The 13495-nt window shown below is 45.7% G+C and overlaps 1 protein-coding gene across 6 annotated transcripts in view; it reads right to left on the bottom strand.

The window, feature by feature from the left end:
• Ebf4 (EBF family member 4) overlaps positions 1–13495 on the bottom strand; it is a 72140-nt gene that overhangs the window by 48403 nt on the left and 10242 nt on the right. For all 6 annotated transcript variants that reach the window (XM_031371893.1, XM_031371896.1, XM_031371892.1 and 3 more), the window contains 5 exons: positions 12427–12583; positions 12128–12191; positions 11937–11992; positions 10296–10369; positions 9245–9313 (listed from right to left, as the gene is read on the bottom strand). In XM_031371893.1, the coding sequence (XP_031227753.1) occupies positions 9245–9313; positions 10296–10369; positions 11937–11992; positions 12128–12191; positions 12427–12583 (420 nt within the window). The remainder of the gene's footprint in view (positions 1–9244; positions 9314–10295; positions 10370–11936; positions 11993–12127; positions 12192–12426; positions 12584–13495) is intronic.

The raw sequence follows: 13495 nt of genomic DNA, 5'->3' as shown, positions 1-13495 counted from the left end.
AAAAAAAAAAAAAAAAAAAAAAAAAACAAGAAATAATAAGCACATAATAAAAATGTTGATTTTGAGCAAAACTTAAGGACAAAGACACAACATGAATATATTAGAAAGAGAAAAGGTTCGCAGCCAAAAAACGTCAGAGATTTCTTTATTTCTTTATGGTTTTGTTTTATTTTTGAGACAGAGTCTTTCTATTATATTTCTCTGGTTGTCTTGGACATCCATAAGTGGACTAGGCTGGCCTTGAACTCACAGAGATCCACCTGCTTGTCTCCAGAGTGTTGGGATTAAAGGCATGCACCTCCATACCCAGCCAACAATTTTTTTAAAAGAATATTATGAACAACTTTATGAAAACAAATTTGAAAACTTGGGCACAATGCACAGATTCCTTTAAGTGGAAGCTCATCAAAATAGAGAAAGAGGTTTGGGGTGCCTGGTATGCATGAGGTCCTGGGCTCAGTGAGAAGGAAACAGAAATCGGAGGTAGCTTTCTGGGCAGTGAAAATAGAGAATCAAACTCGGGACAAATTCTAACAAAACTTCACAGAACAAATCCAAACTCATCCAATGAACAATAAGGAAGAGACCAGAGCAACTTTCATTATTTAAGGCTGGCAAGTCATGGGTCCAAATTACACAGTAAAAAGCAAATTATAAGAAAGTTATCCAGCACAGATGAACATAAAAGTAAGCACGTTGAACACATGATTGGCAGAGCAGGTAGCACAGCAGAGGAAGACAGCAAATCCTCATAGGCTCCTTACACCAGGAGCCACTCGGTATTAAACTTCATTGACGGAGCTGGGGAGATGCTCAGTTGGTAAAGAACATGGAGTACAAGCATGAGACCTGAATTTGATCCCCAGCATCATGTACAAAAGCCATAGATCACAGACATCTGTAACCCTGATGGGGGAAGGAGGCAGGTAGATCCCTGAAACTCACTGGCCAGCCAATCTGTGCACATCAGGTAAGGTGGAAGAGATGGAGAAAGACATCAGCCTTGACCTCTAACTTCCATATGTGTGCACACAATTAAAAAAAAAAAACTACAAAAGCCTGTTAATGTAATTCAGCACAGTAATAGATAAGCAGATGAAAGGGATAAAAGCTATATGATGAACTCAACACATGCAGAGAAAAGCAACACTTTAAATTCAACATCCCTTCATGATTAAAATGGAGAACTACCTTTCTTAACTGGATGAAACATGGTAACTCCAGATAGATAGCTGGAGTTAACATTCTTTGATGTTATTTTGAGAAAGGGTCTTATGTGGTACAGGGTAACCTTGTACTTGTAATGTAGCCAAAGATAAACCTGAAATGCTGATCCTCCTCCCAATTGCCAGAATTGCAGATGCGTGCCACTGTACTATAGCAGTGAGACCTTGGAAATGTTTTCTTTCAAATCAAGAACAAAAGCTGGGCCTAGTGGTACAGGCCTTTAATCCCAAGTACTTGGGAGGTGAAGACAGGAGGATCACAAGTTCAAGGCCTGCCTGAGGTACAGAATGAGACCAAGGCCAGCGTGAGAAATGTAGTGAGATCCTGTTTAAAAACAAAAAGTGAAAAGAGGAATGGGGAGTCCAGGGAAGAAGGAAGAACCAACCAACTAGATAAAGAGAACCAACCATGGGGCTGGAGAGATGGCTCAGCGGTTAAGAGCACTGACTGCTCTTCCAAAGGTCCTGAGTTCGGATCCCAGCAACCACATGGTGGCTCACAACCATCCTTAATAAGATCTGATGCCCTCTTCTGAGGTGTTGAAAGACAGCTACTGTGTACTTACATAAATAAATAAGTCTTTAAAAAAAAGAGAGAGAGAGAGAACCAACCATATATGCCAAGTAACCAAGGCTACACAGTGAGACACAATTCCAAAACAAAACAAGAATGCCCATTATAAACCATGCACTACAATTTACTCTTATACTCTCAGGACTTGGGAGGCTGAGGCTGGAAGATCACAAGTTTGAGGCTAGCCTAGGTTATATAGGAAGGCTCAGTCTGAAAAAAAAAAAAAACCAACAAAGCAGCCAGGCAGTGGTAGCACACAGCTTTAATCCCAGCACTCAGGAGGCAGAGACACATGGATCTCTGTGAATTCAAGGCCAGCCTGGTCTACAAAGTGAGTTCAAGGACAGCCAGGGTTACACAGAAACCTCTGTTTTGAAAAAAAAAACAATAAACAATAAAAATAAATAGGCAAACAACAAAATAACGCTCTTTATAGTGCTTGGTTGCTTGTTTTTTGACCTCAAACTTGTAGAATTCTGCCTGCCCCTGCTTCCCGAGTGCTGAGATTAAAGATGTGCTCTACCACACCCAGCTTACAATGCTTATGGACTCAAGGCTATGCTTGTAGTCCTACACAGTACAACAAAGCAAGAAAAGTCACATATAAAAGGCTTAGATAGTTAAAATGGCTGTTTGAATAAACAAGCATATTCACAGAAAAGCAAAGCAAAAAGATCACACCTGAAAACTGGTTGATTATCAGCAAATGATATATAGTTGTGGTGAGAATTTCATGCTTGGTCAAGAGTCCAGGGGTGACGCTGGAGAGATGGCTCATCTGTTAAGAGCATTGGCTGCTCTTCCAAAGGACCCAGCTTTGGTTCCTGGCACCCAAATGGTGGCTCACAATCATTTGTAACTCCAGTTCCAAGAGATCTAATGCCCTCTTCTGGCCTTCACACACACCAAACACTGGTGTGTGTGTGTGTGTGCATCACAAAGGAAAAACATCTTGGCACATAAAATTTCAAAACAAAAGTCATAAGAGAGGCCGGGCAGTGGTGGCGCATGCCTTTAATCCCAGCACTTGGGAGGCAGAGGCAGGCAGATTTCTGAGTTTGAGGCCAGCCTGGTCTATAGAGTGAGTTCTAGGACAGCCAGGGCTACTCAGAGAAAAACCAAAAAAAAAAAAGGTCATAAAAGTCCATGGCTGGGTAGCTCACGAACCCTAGGGTAGAACTTCTCACTGTATGCTAACTGGTCATATTTTCAAAATGACTTCCACATATTTATATTTATCCCCATAGATCTGGTCTGCTCTCAGCCTTTGTTGGAAACATTTTTTCAGTGGGCACAACTGGTCAGAGTGCTGAGAATAAGAGACTGAATGCTCTGTAGAGGGTAGAAAGAATACAAGAGCCGGAGAAAGGGGCTGATGCTGTCTTTTGGACAGGATATGGCCATTGCAATCATGAACTCATAGTGACTATGGCTACCCGCACAGGATCAAGCCAACCAAAATCCTAACACGGATAGGGTAAATGGTCTCCAGGCTCTACTCCTTTCTGAGAAGCTACTTGAAGTTGACCATTGCTGGGAGAAGGAGAATCACTCTTTTTTGGATGATGTTGTCACTGATGTGATTCCCATGTCCCAGTGTGTGACCCACACCCCTGTACATGTGCTGTCAGTGAGCTGTTAAAAAAAATCATGAAGTTGGAGGAGTGTTGAGGGGGATTTGGGGTGGGTGTGATGAATTGGAATGGGGAAATTGGGGTAAATATGATCTTATTTTGTTGCACATGTATATGGATTTCTCAATAATAAAGAAAAATTAAAGGTATCATTTATAATGGATATGAACTATATAAATGGTCGTGAGATGGTATGAATGTCTGAGTGGCTCATTCCTTTATGTCTTCAAATCCTTCCTCAAATGCCACCTTCCCAGTTCAGTCTCCTGTGACCACTCCATTTAAAATTGCTCTTCTCCATAATAATTGTTTTTATTTGTCCCCATTTCTCCATTTCCTCCAAAAAGACTTCAACTTTATATATGTAGAGTCTAAAATTTACATGAGAACACAACAGGCCAAAATAGCCAACATTTTCCTGAAAACTTTTTACCTAACTCGCTGTGCTTTCTCCTTCCATGAGGACAAGTATTCTTGTCTGCTTTATTTATTCTTTTATATATAAAACCTAAAACTCTTCTGGGGGTCTCTTGGTTTTGTCTTCTTGAAGGAAAGAATTCACTCAAGAGACATAGACAATTGAAGCAGAAGTTTATTTAACAAAGTAAGCAAAATAAACACTCCACAAAAAGATTGTAGTGGATTGCCTCCAGGCAGGGAGCAGTCCAGGAGGTTCTGCATTTGGACCTTAAAAGGGTTTTCATGAGTATTTATGAGGTTAGGCAGCAGATTGATAAAGTAGCCCTTTTCCTCCCAAATCAAGGTAGACCAGATCTCCCTTTTAGAGTTCCCATGCTCCTCTAGAAAAATCCCTCTAGATAAATGGGGGTGTCAAAAGTACAGTGCAAGGATGGAGAGATGGCTCAGAGTTCTTGTTGCTCTTACAGAAGACCCAGGTTTGGTTCCAAGCACCACATGGCAGTTCACAAACATCTGTGACCTCAGTTCTAGAGGATCCAATGCCCTCTTCTGACCCCCTCTGGCACCAAGCATGCACTTTGTGCACATACATACACCCAGGCAAAACACCCACAGACTTTTAAAAAGACACAATACAAGCTATAATAATGTCAGGTCTTTTGAGAACACAGACCCTCTGTGAATGCACATGTGTGGGAGAATGCCCTCTCTCATCTGAATTTCTGACATAGCTTGAATAACTAAACTGCACTTTCAAGGATGTTTAACCACAAAGGCATTCTAACTGGCAGGAGACACAGTAGCCACAGTTTTCCTTAGGCACCTTATCTTGAGTTCCTTGCATACCTGGTATCAGAATCTGGTATATACACTATCTACCCAGGGCCTAGTACACAGTGCTGTTCCACAACTATTGAATAAATGAGTGAAATCAGTAACTATATGTGGCTTTTAAAAGTTATACAACCTTACTGAAAGGCACTAAAAACAGCTGTAAAATGGGCAAATAGGCCAGGCAGTGGTGGCTCATGCCTTTAATCCCAGCACTTGGGAGGCAGAGGCAGGTGGAGTTCGAAGCCAGCCTGGTCTACACAGTGAGTTCCAGAACAGCCAGGTTTACACAGAGAAACTCTTTCTCAAAAAGAAAAAAAAAAAAAGGCAAATAGACTGTATTCATTGTAATATTACTCAAAAGATATTACACACTAAGTAATACTAAGTAGTGTGTGTGTATTGTATAAGGATTTATTCAAGCAGATTCTAAAATTTGCATGAAAACACAAAAGGCCTAAATGTCCAATATTCTCTTGAAAAAAAAAAATAGGGAAAGTGAGGAAATTGCCCTATATACTTTTGCTACATCATCACCACCAACATCACCACCACCACTATCATCATCATCATCAATCTATAGTGATTAAAACACTAAGAGGTCACTAAAATCAAATGGGAACTGTATGCGGCAAACATCTACTGTCGCAGCACTGTACTAGGGAGGAGGCAAGCGGATCACAAGTTCAACAGCAGCCTGGGCTACTCAGTGTCTCAAAAATAATAAACAAACAAACAAGCAAACAAACAAGAAAAGAACCCAAATAATTGAAAAAGAAAAATGGAAGCACATGTCTTAAATCCCAGCATTTGAGAGGCAGAGGCAGGCAGATCTCTTTGAGTTCAAAGCCAGCCTAGTCTACATATCTAGTTTCAGGCCAGCCAGAGCTACATGTAAGACCTTGTCTCAAAACAACAGCAATACAAACAAACAACAACAATGAACACAACTCTCACTGCACAACATATTGTTTATCAATTACACAATCTGTAATAACTTAAGTTAGAAATAATGGAGTCACACTTATCTTCACTAGAGGACTAGATAATGGTATGAAACAGGAAAGAACCAGGTGTGGTGAGGTGAGGCTTTTAGTTTTGTTTACTTTTGTTTAGTGGAGCCTCCTAGTCATAGTCTCTAACGGTCCTAAGGAAGTTTCCCAACTACTGGGATAGTAGGTATGTTCTACCACACCCAGCCCCGGGGGGGGGCTTTTGTTTTGCTGTTTTGAGGCAGGGCCTCTACGTAGCCCTAACTCTATGGGTCATTTCTCTGCCTCTGTCTCCTGAGCACTGAGATCACAGGCATGCACCATAATGCCCATCACTCAGTGGTGTTGTTTTTTTTAATGTTCCACTCGTCTATCAGTATGTTCACCGGTCTATATGATTATTATGATTAGTGATTTTTATTTTATTTTTATTTTGTATGTATCATATAGAATATAATTTTTTTCTTTTAAAAAAATTGCTTTACGTGAGGGTTTGCCTGCATGTATGTATGTATACCATGTGTGTGCCCAGTGTTAGAAGGTGTTAGATCCCCTGAAACTGGAGTTATTGATGGTAGTAAACCATCACGTGGGTGGTGGGAACTGAACCCAGGCCTCTGAGTGCTCTTAACCAGTGAGATAGCTATCTCTCCAACCCCATAAGACAACCTCCACAAGTAATCTTAGGGATGAGGGTGTAGCTCAGCAGTGGAGTACCTCAGTAGTATCCAGGAGGCCCCCGGTTCATCTTTAGCATCTCCAGAATAAAATAAAATGAAGTTTGTATAAAAGCCTTTCTAAGTGTAACAAAAAGACTGGACAAAGCGCACCACAAGCATGGTTCACAGACAACAACAGCCGGATAGAGCCAATGTGGACAAACACAACAAAGGACTAAGATCCTCAGAAACATCACTAGGAAACACCAACTCTTAGAGGAAAATTAGCACAAAACATGAACAGACTGTTAGGAGAAACACGAGGGTACGCTCAGCCATACGCAGAGAACAAACGGAAGTCGCTGGGAGACCAATGCTCCGCCCCTGACAGAGACAGGGGAAGTAGAGTAGCCACTGCTTGTAGCAGCCATCTGTCAGCCTCATGCTGGCCGTGGTCCTTGGAGCTTGTGCTCCTTGGTCACTATCTACAACCCGATTGCTGCTCCTCTACACCATCCGTGATGGTTTCGATGGCAGCACAGGTTTCTTCTTCTGATACTCTCCTACCCCATTTCTCGAGCATTTTCTTCCTCTGTTGACATTGTTTCCCTCCCCCCACCCCAGCCTCCACTCCCACTTCTCTGGCCACATGTTACTAATAAATTCAACCATAAAATACTCCCACCTATAGGAGCTCCACCCTCTAGCCCCCCTCTAACTTCCAGCTTAACTCCTGCCTAGTCACTCATCTCTGACAATTCTTCGATCCCATTGGACCTACCTTCCCTTCCCCAAAGCCACTCCTCAGTCAGCACGAGTCCCATCTCATCTCTGTAAGGCCATCTTGCACACACCTTTAGCTTTCTTACCACCCCAGCTCTCATGGTGCTCAGCTGGCAAGCCCTTACCTGGGCTCACATAGCCACTTGCCTGTTCTGTACCCACACCTGTATAGCCCGAGAGAAAGTTCTCAATAAGTTTATAACCACAGACCTCAGGCAGGCCCTAGTGTTGCTTGGCAATTCTGTGAGATTTCCCCCAAAACTCTCCTAGACAACCATTTCATCCCCCTAGGGTCTCCCTCTCCATCTTCATCCTCAGCTTCATCCTTCCTCCTTCACAGAGAAAACAAAGCAATCATAAAATAAACCCAAAATGCAGTCGGCAGAGAATATCAGCAAGCTCCCGCACTAACTCACTCCATGCCCTCTGCCTTCGCCACTGCTTCCCTGGACCAGTGGTCTGAGTCCCCAGATAAAACCAGCACATCAACCTGTGCACTGTGCTGTGCACTACAGCCTACATCTTTTGCTAACTGCAGGACATTACCATAGAAACCCCCCCTTCTCTTCCTTGCATACTGAGATCTCTCAGCATATCACACCCTTTCTCTTGTCCTTACCTACACTGCTCCAGCCACCACCCTGCTTCTCTGACCCCTTCAGGGTTGCTTTGCACTTGTTTCGGAACTCCCCCGACCCCATTCTCTTTACGCTGTAGAGAGTGAGTGACATCCTGGCTGAATGTGTATTGCTGACATGGACACATCAGTAACCCAGTAGCTCAGTCCCACAGCAGTGTCAAAACCTTTCCCAGGTAAGGATCACAGGGATGGAAAAGCCTTCCTTGGGTTTGAGTTAGAATGCTGACAGTGTGTGCAGAGCCCTCCCCCTGACCACCCCACTGACTACTGTTCATTGAAGACTGCTCTCCTACAGAGATTGCTCCTCCTGAGGTTAGTTAAGCCTGTCTCCTTGTTCAGCTAGATGTAATATCAACCTTGTCTGCTTGTTCATCTGTATGTTGTAACCTCAGCTCCTTGTTCAGCTGTGTGCAATAACCCCACCTCCTGCTGAATTGTATATGATGAACACACTGAGTCTCCTCTATCAGACTGAACACAGACCATCAAGCCCAGCTTTTCTGTGTGTCTTCCTTTACTTGTTTGTTGCCCCAGTTAAGTCAATTCCCAGAGTTGTGCAAGGACTTGGCAATGCACCTCGACTCCACTGAAAAACTCCTGTTTAGGTCATCGGTATCTTTGACACTGCAAAATCTAATGATCAGGTGATGAGCACTGTTTGCCGCAGTCACCTACTTCACAGTCCTTGGGGCATTCTCTGATCTAAGCTCCAGGACACAGCACTGCCCTGACATTACTCTTACCTCACTCTGACAGCTTCTATTCATTCTCTGTGGCTGGTTCTACATCTCCATGACATCTGGATGAGGGACACCTCAGGTCCAGCCCTTAGAACTCTCCTGCCTTCTGTAAACACTCATTCCCTGTCTCCTCTTCCTCTAGGGTCTTCAGCTTCTTTGTAAACCTCCCACCTGGGTGCTTCATTAGCTGAGTAAACTTGGTGTGGCTACAACCAACCTTTTAATAGTTCACCCTACTGCAGACCTGTTCTCTTCCAAGCCTCCTTGCTAATGATCTCCTTGTCCCAATGATCAGGTCTGAGACCTTGCAGACATCTTTGAATGCCATCTCTCTACTTCTGCATTTGACTCTTTCTTCTCTCCTTACATGATGAAATCCAGACACTAAGACAGGTGTGGCAGTGTATGCTCGTACTCCTAGCACTCAGAGGAGTTGGCCAACAGCGGAGGATCAGCAGCTCCACTCTCTGGACTCTCTCCTTAGATGTTCCTCACCATCCTTGCCCACATCCCCTATCACTCCTTTGTTCTTCTCTGGCTCCTTTAATAAAGGAGTTGGGGACTGCAGCTCCAGGAAGTGTGTCATAAGGACTTCCCTCAGAGGGCATGGCTGTCATTTCTTTGATCCCTTATGAAGTCTCACTGGCCTCAGAGCCATCTACATAGCACCTTAGAGAACCTCTCTGCTCCCACCTGTTACTGTATGCTTAGTGGCTCAGTCCAGGTCCCCTCCCCAAGTCCGTACCTGTCAATAATGACTGGATCAGAAGGCGTCTCATTCCGGTTACCACAGCTCTTTCGGTCACAGCACCGGCTGAAGGAAAGATGAAGAAAGACAGAAGTGGTGGAAGAGAGTCAGGGGGTGGGATGCAGGCGTGGGATGCGGATGCAGGGTGTGGGGCACCCCAGTGAGGACTCAGATGACCTCTTCTGGGTGTAGAATTCCTATGGACAGACAAATCTCTTCAGGGACTTGAGGGAGAAAGCTAGGGAGGGGCTTGGCAGGACCCTTGGCAGCCTAGTTCTGGGGATGAGGTTGGTCATGAAAGCCACGTGCCACCAAGCAGTGGATCACCTGCAGTGTCTCTTGGATGATCACCAGTGAGCCTGTGCCTATAAGTTGCACCCTGACCTGGACGTGGCCGCACTGCAGAGGCCTTCTCTAGTTTTTTTTTTTTTCTGTTTGTTTGTTATTGTTTTGTTTTAATTTTCCTTCCAAGGGTGGCCACTGTCTCAACTACAGGTTTTTACACATTATTTTCTTTTCCATTTATCAGGAGCTGTCTCTGAGTCACTGTAGGACTGGAATATCTAGGGAAGCCCTTCAGGAAATGTTCTAGGGTAAAGGAAGGGGGAACTAAAGCTGTGTCCTCCTCCCCAACCCCAGTTTATCTACCAAAGAGTTGCCTGGCAATTCTCACATCTAGGCAGCTAAGTTTTTCCTCCACCAGGCCCCTCAGCCAACCCCAGCCCAGCCTGTGCCCATCTTCCCAGAGAGCTGCTCCCTGGAGCTTTGTTAGTCAAGCTTCCTTTAGCAGCAGGAGGCTTCTTTTGCAAAAACACTTAGAGAAGTGACATAAACAGGCCAGGCTAATGGGGCCTCAAGGAGCCTCTCTTCTGCCCGTGCTGTGCCTAGGGAGCTCACGGCTCCCCTGCCCAAGCTTCCCCAGGGAACTGGAAGTGTTGTGAAATAGGAGCAGGGCCTGACAGGGGACCCTGAGCTCTGTCTGACAAAGAAGTACACCGCTTGTCAATGGCAAGGTACATCTTGGGTTGACACTGCCCATCCATCTTACCTGCACATGATCTCATGAGTGAGCAGCACTCGGCACATTTCAGGGTTCTTGTCCTGTCCCTCATAGATGATTGCCTGGGGAGGAGGAAGTGTGGAGGCTCGAGGGGGAGGACTCTCCTCTCAAGTCTCCTCGGCAAGCACAGATGAGCCTGTGGGTCTGCCCTGGTGTCTCTCAAACCAAGGATCAGGAGAGGTCCCACCCCAGGGAAAACCATGTCCTCTGCCTTGATCTGAAGAGTCCAAAGGTGCAAAGCAGGAACCTGAAGCCTAGCTGCTCAGGTGGAGGAGAACCTCCTACCCTAAAATAGGACCAGCAGCTAGGTGGCAAGACGGCACCCGGTCTGCAGATTCCCTGCTGGTGGAGTGGACAGGCTCCTGGTCCCACCCTGCATCACGCTCCTCCCTTTACCCCTGTACAGGCTGCTCCATGCTTATGGTGGGCTTCTGGACATGTATATGGAACCTCTCAGCAACTCCTGGTAACTAATAACACAGGCCACTAAGCGGCCTCTTTATACCTCCTATCATTTCCCAAGTACAAACGAGGATGTTGCCCTTGGACTATCGATCCCCTATTTCCCAGTCTCCCAGTGGCCCCTATCCTAAACAAGAAGTGGGCTTCCCAACTGTAAATCTGGCTTCCTAGTCTATTAGCCCCTGGGCCTTCCAGCCTTCCTGTTTGTAGGTCCTTTTCTCTGTAGCTCCACGCTCATTTGCCACCCAGTCCCGCTGCCATTGCTTGGTGCCCCTCCCCTATCACAGTGACCAAGAGTTTTCTGGATATAGGCCATTCTGTTCTGCTTTGGGACCAGGACCAGAGGAGGCTGCTAGAAGCACTTGTCCATACAATAGCGTGCAAGTTGCCATGTTTCATTCCAGACCCACTAATCTGGCCCCTTTACAATTCAAGCCCCTTCTCCCAGTATGTTTCTGAAGCCCTGAGACTTGGGCTACCTCTCAGAATGCAACAGACTTGTCCCTCTGAACTGTTTTTGTCAGCCCCGAGCCTCTTCCCTGGAACCAACCTACCAGGGAGGTGATGAGTGTCTGCAGGACAGACTCTGGGACCATACACAAGTCTCTTTTCCATCCCTGGGGACGCCCATCCCCCTTTGCAGTTAGTGAAGACATTAGAGGACTTTCTCTTGTGAATTGCTCTCAGTGGCCTTGCTTGTAATATGTACTTTCACCGTAGACACGATCCCTAGCCAATGGCTGACTGAGAGAGGACACAAAACGGTGGCCCCTGCTTTCAGTGCACCAACTCTGGTGCTGTTTCTATTTCAGGGATCCCGGTGGATAGGGCTGGTGCTGGACTCTACCTGAAACTACCTGCTTGCTGGGTATCTTCCTGTCCTGCTCCCTCTCCTCTCCTCCTGAGAAGTACTCTTCCTTCTCACCAATGAACGACACTCACCTGATTCTGTGCCTAAGACTGGGTTTTGTCGGACTTAAGCCGGAGTCTTTTTATGAATACTTTCTTTTCTAGACTGAATAGAAAAAACACAGTCTGCTCAGCACAGGCAGGGACCTGGGAGATCTAAGCTAGTGAGTAAAGGCACAGGAGGCATGGAGGGGGCCCTTAGGTTGTTTACTCAAACCAAGCCTTAAATGGGCCCCAACAGGCCTCAGGCTGGCTCACCTGCTTCGACATGGAGTCAATAAGCCGCACGTAGAGGTCTTGCTCTGTCCTAAGTCCTAGGGTGGGAGGGCAGAAAGAGCTTGCTGTCAGGGGAGCAGGAGGATGCCTCAGATGGCTATACCCATACCCTCCCAGGCCCTGAGGAGGGTGCAATGTGTCTCAGGATGCTGTGGTACCCTGGCTTTGCTTACCATTATTATACACCAGCCGAAGGCGGTAATGGATCCCATTGTTTGTCTTTTCTGTCCCAGGCTCCTGTAAGGATAAGACAAAAGGATGTTCAAGTGCTCAGTGCCTTCAACCTCCTTCACCCACACCCTCCATTCTAACCCCATGGTCCTTCTTTGCCTTCCAGCCATTCATCCATCCTTTCCCACACATTAGCATGTACCCACTCATCTTCTCCAGTGTTCGTGTGAATGTGGCAGGGTCCCTGAAGCCCTCCCATCGCTCCCAGTGCTAGTCCCAGGCCAGCCCATGAGCCTCTCACTCGATCCTTTTCCACGAAGTCGATGAAGGCTGTGCGCTCCACCTCCACGGGCTGCCCCTGCCGGTCGTACATGGCCAGCACGAAGTGGAAGAAGTTGGACTTCCTGAGGTTGGAGGGGGGCTGCTTTTCAAAATGTGCTCTTGCCAGGCCCACGCCACTGTGGGAGGAAAGGAACTGGAAAACCACTGGAAGGGGCCTCCAGGGAGAAAGACCCCAATGGTTCTGACCAGGACTAGGCTCTGACATGCCAAACATTTGGGCAAGGACCATATCAGTTCCATAAAGAGGCCTACAGCACTGAGGCTACCCTAGCTTGCTTCTTTGAGGTGCAGCATGAAGGCACTCTGACAGGCTCTCCCCTACTGCAGGCTTCTCCCATGTTTAAGAAGGTTTATATCTAAAATCAAGTGTATAAACTATAAATGAATTCACTGTACTATCCAGAGGCATTTAGGAGTGTATATTAGGGTATCAAGAAGTACCTGGATGGTTCTGAAATGAATTTCCCACCAAACCCCAGCTTACAACTAGAGCTTGACTGAGATTATAGCACTGCCTACTACATGATGTTCATCAGACTACCAGGGATGCTGCACAGTTCCAGGCTATTAGTCTGCCTATCCTAGACCTTGGGCTATGGGTATAGATGGGGAATACCCTCTCTGGGTACACAGGGCATGCCTCCAGCTTCAAGACAGCATGGCTTCTGGGCAAGAGGATCTCCTAGTTTGGCCTTAGGAAAGGTTTGCTCCTAGCTCTTCAGAAACTGTACTCAGAAGCAAGGAGGAAGAGAAGAACAAGGACTCATTTACCAGATTGCCCCTAAACTCTGTAACACGCAGCATGCAGGAACGGAATTAAATGCCTGGAAGAAGACGGAATTACAGGCAGAGAGTGGAACAGGGTCACAGTATGGGTACCCTGGGCCCCAAATGTCACCATGTAAAAAAAAAGAAGAAGCAGCATAGGAGGAGAATACTGTTTTGGGTTGGTGTTTTTGTTCGTTTGTTCAGTGTGTTTTGGTTTTGTCTTGTTTTATTGTTTTTTTTTTTTTTTTTTTTTTTTTTTT

This window comes from Mastomys coucha, unplaced genomic scaffold, assembly GCF_008632895.1.
Source record: "Mastomys coucha isolate ucsf_1 unplaced genomic scaffold, UCSF_Mcou_1 pScaffold15, whole genome shotgun sequence".
NCBI classification, from domain to species: domain Eukaryota; kingdom Metazoa; phylum Chordata; class Mammalia; order Rodentia; family Muridae; genus Mastomys; species Mastomys coucha.
Note: the sequence above shows the minus strand (reverse complement) of the source record. Positions and strands in the feature narration are given on the sequence as shown.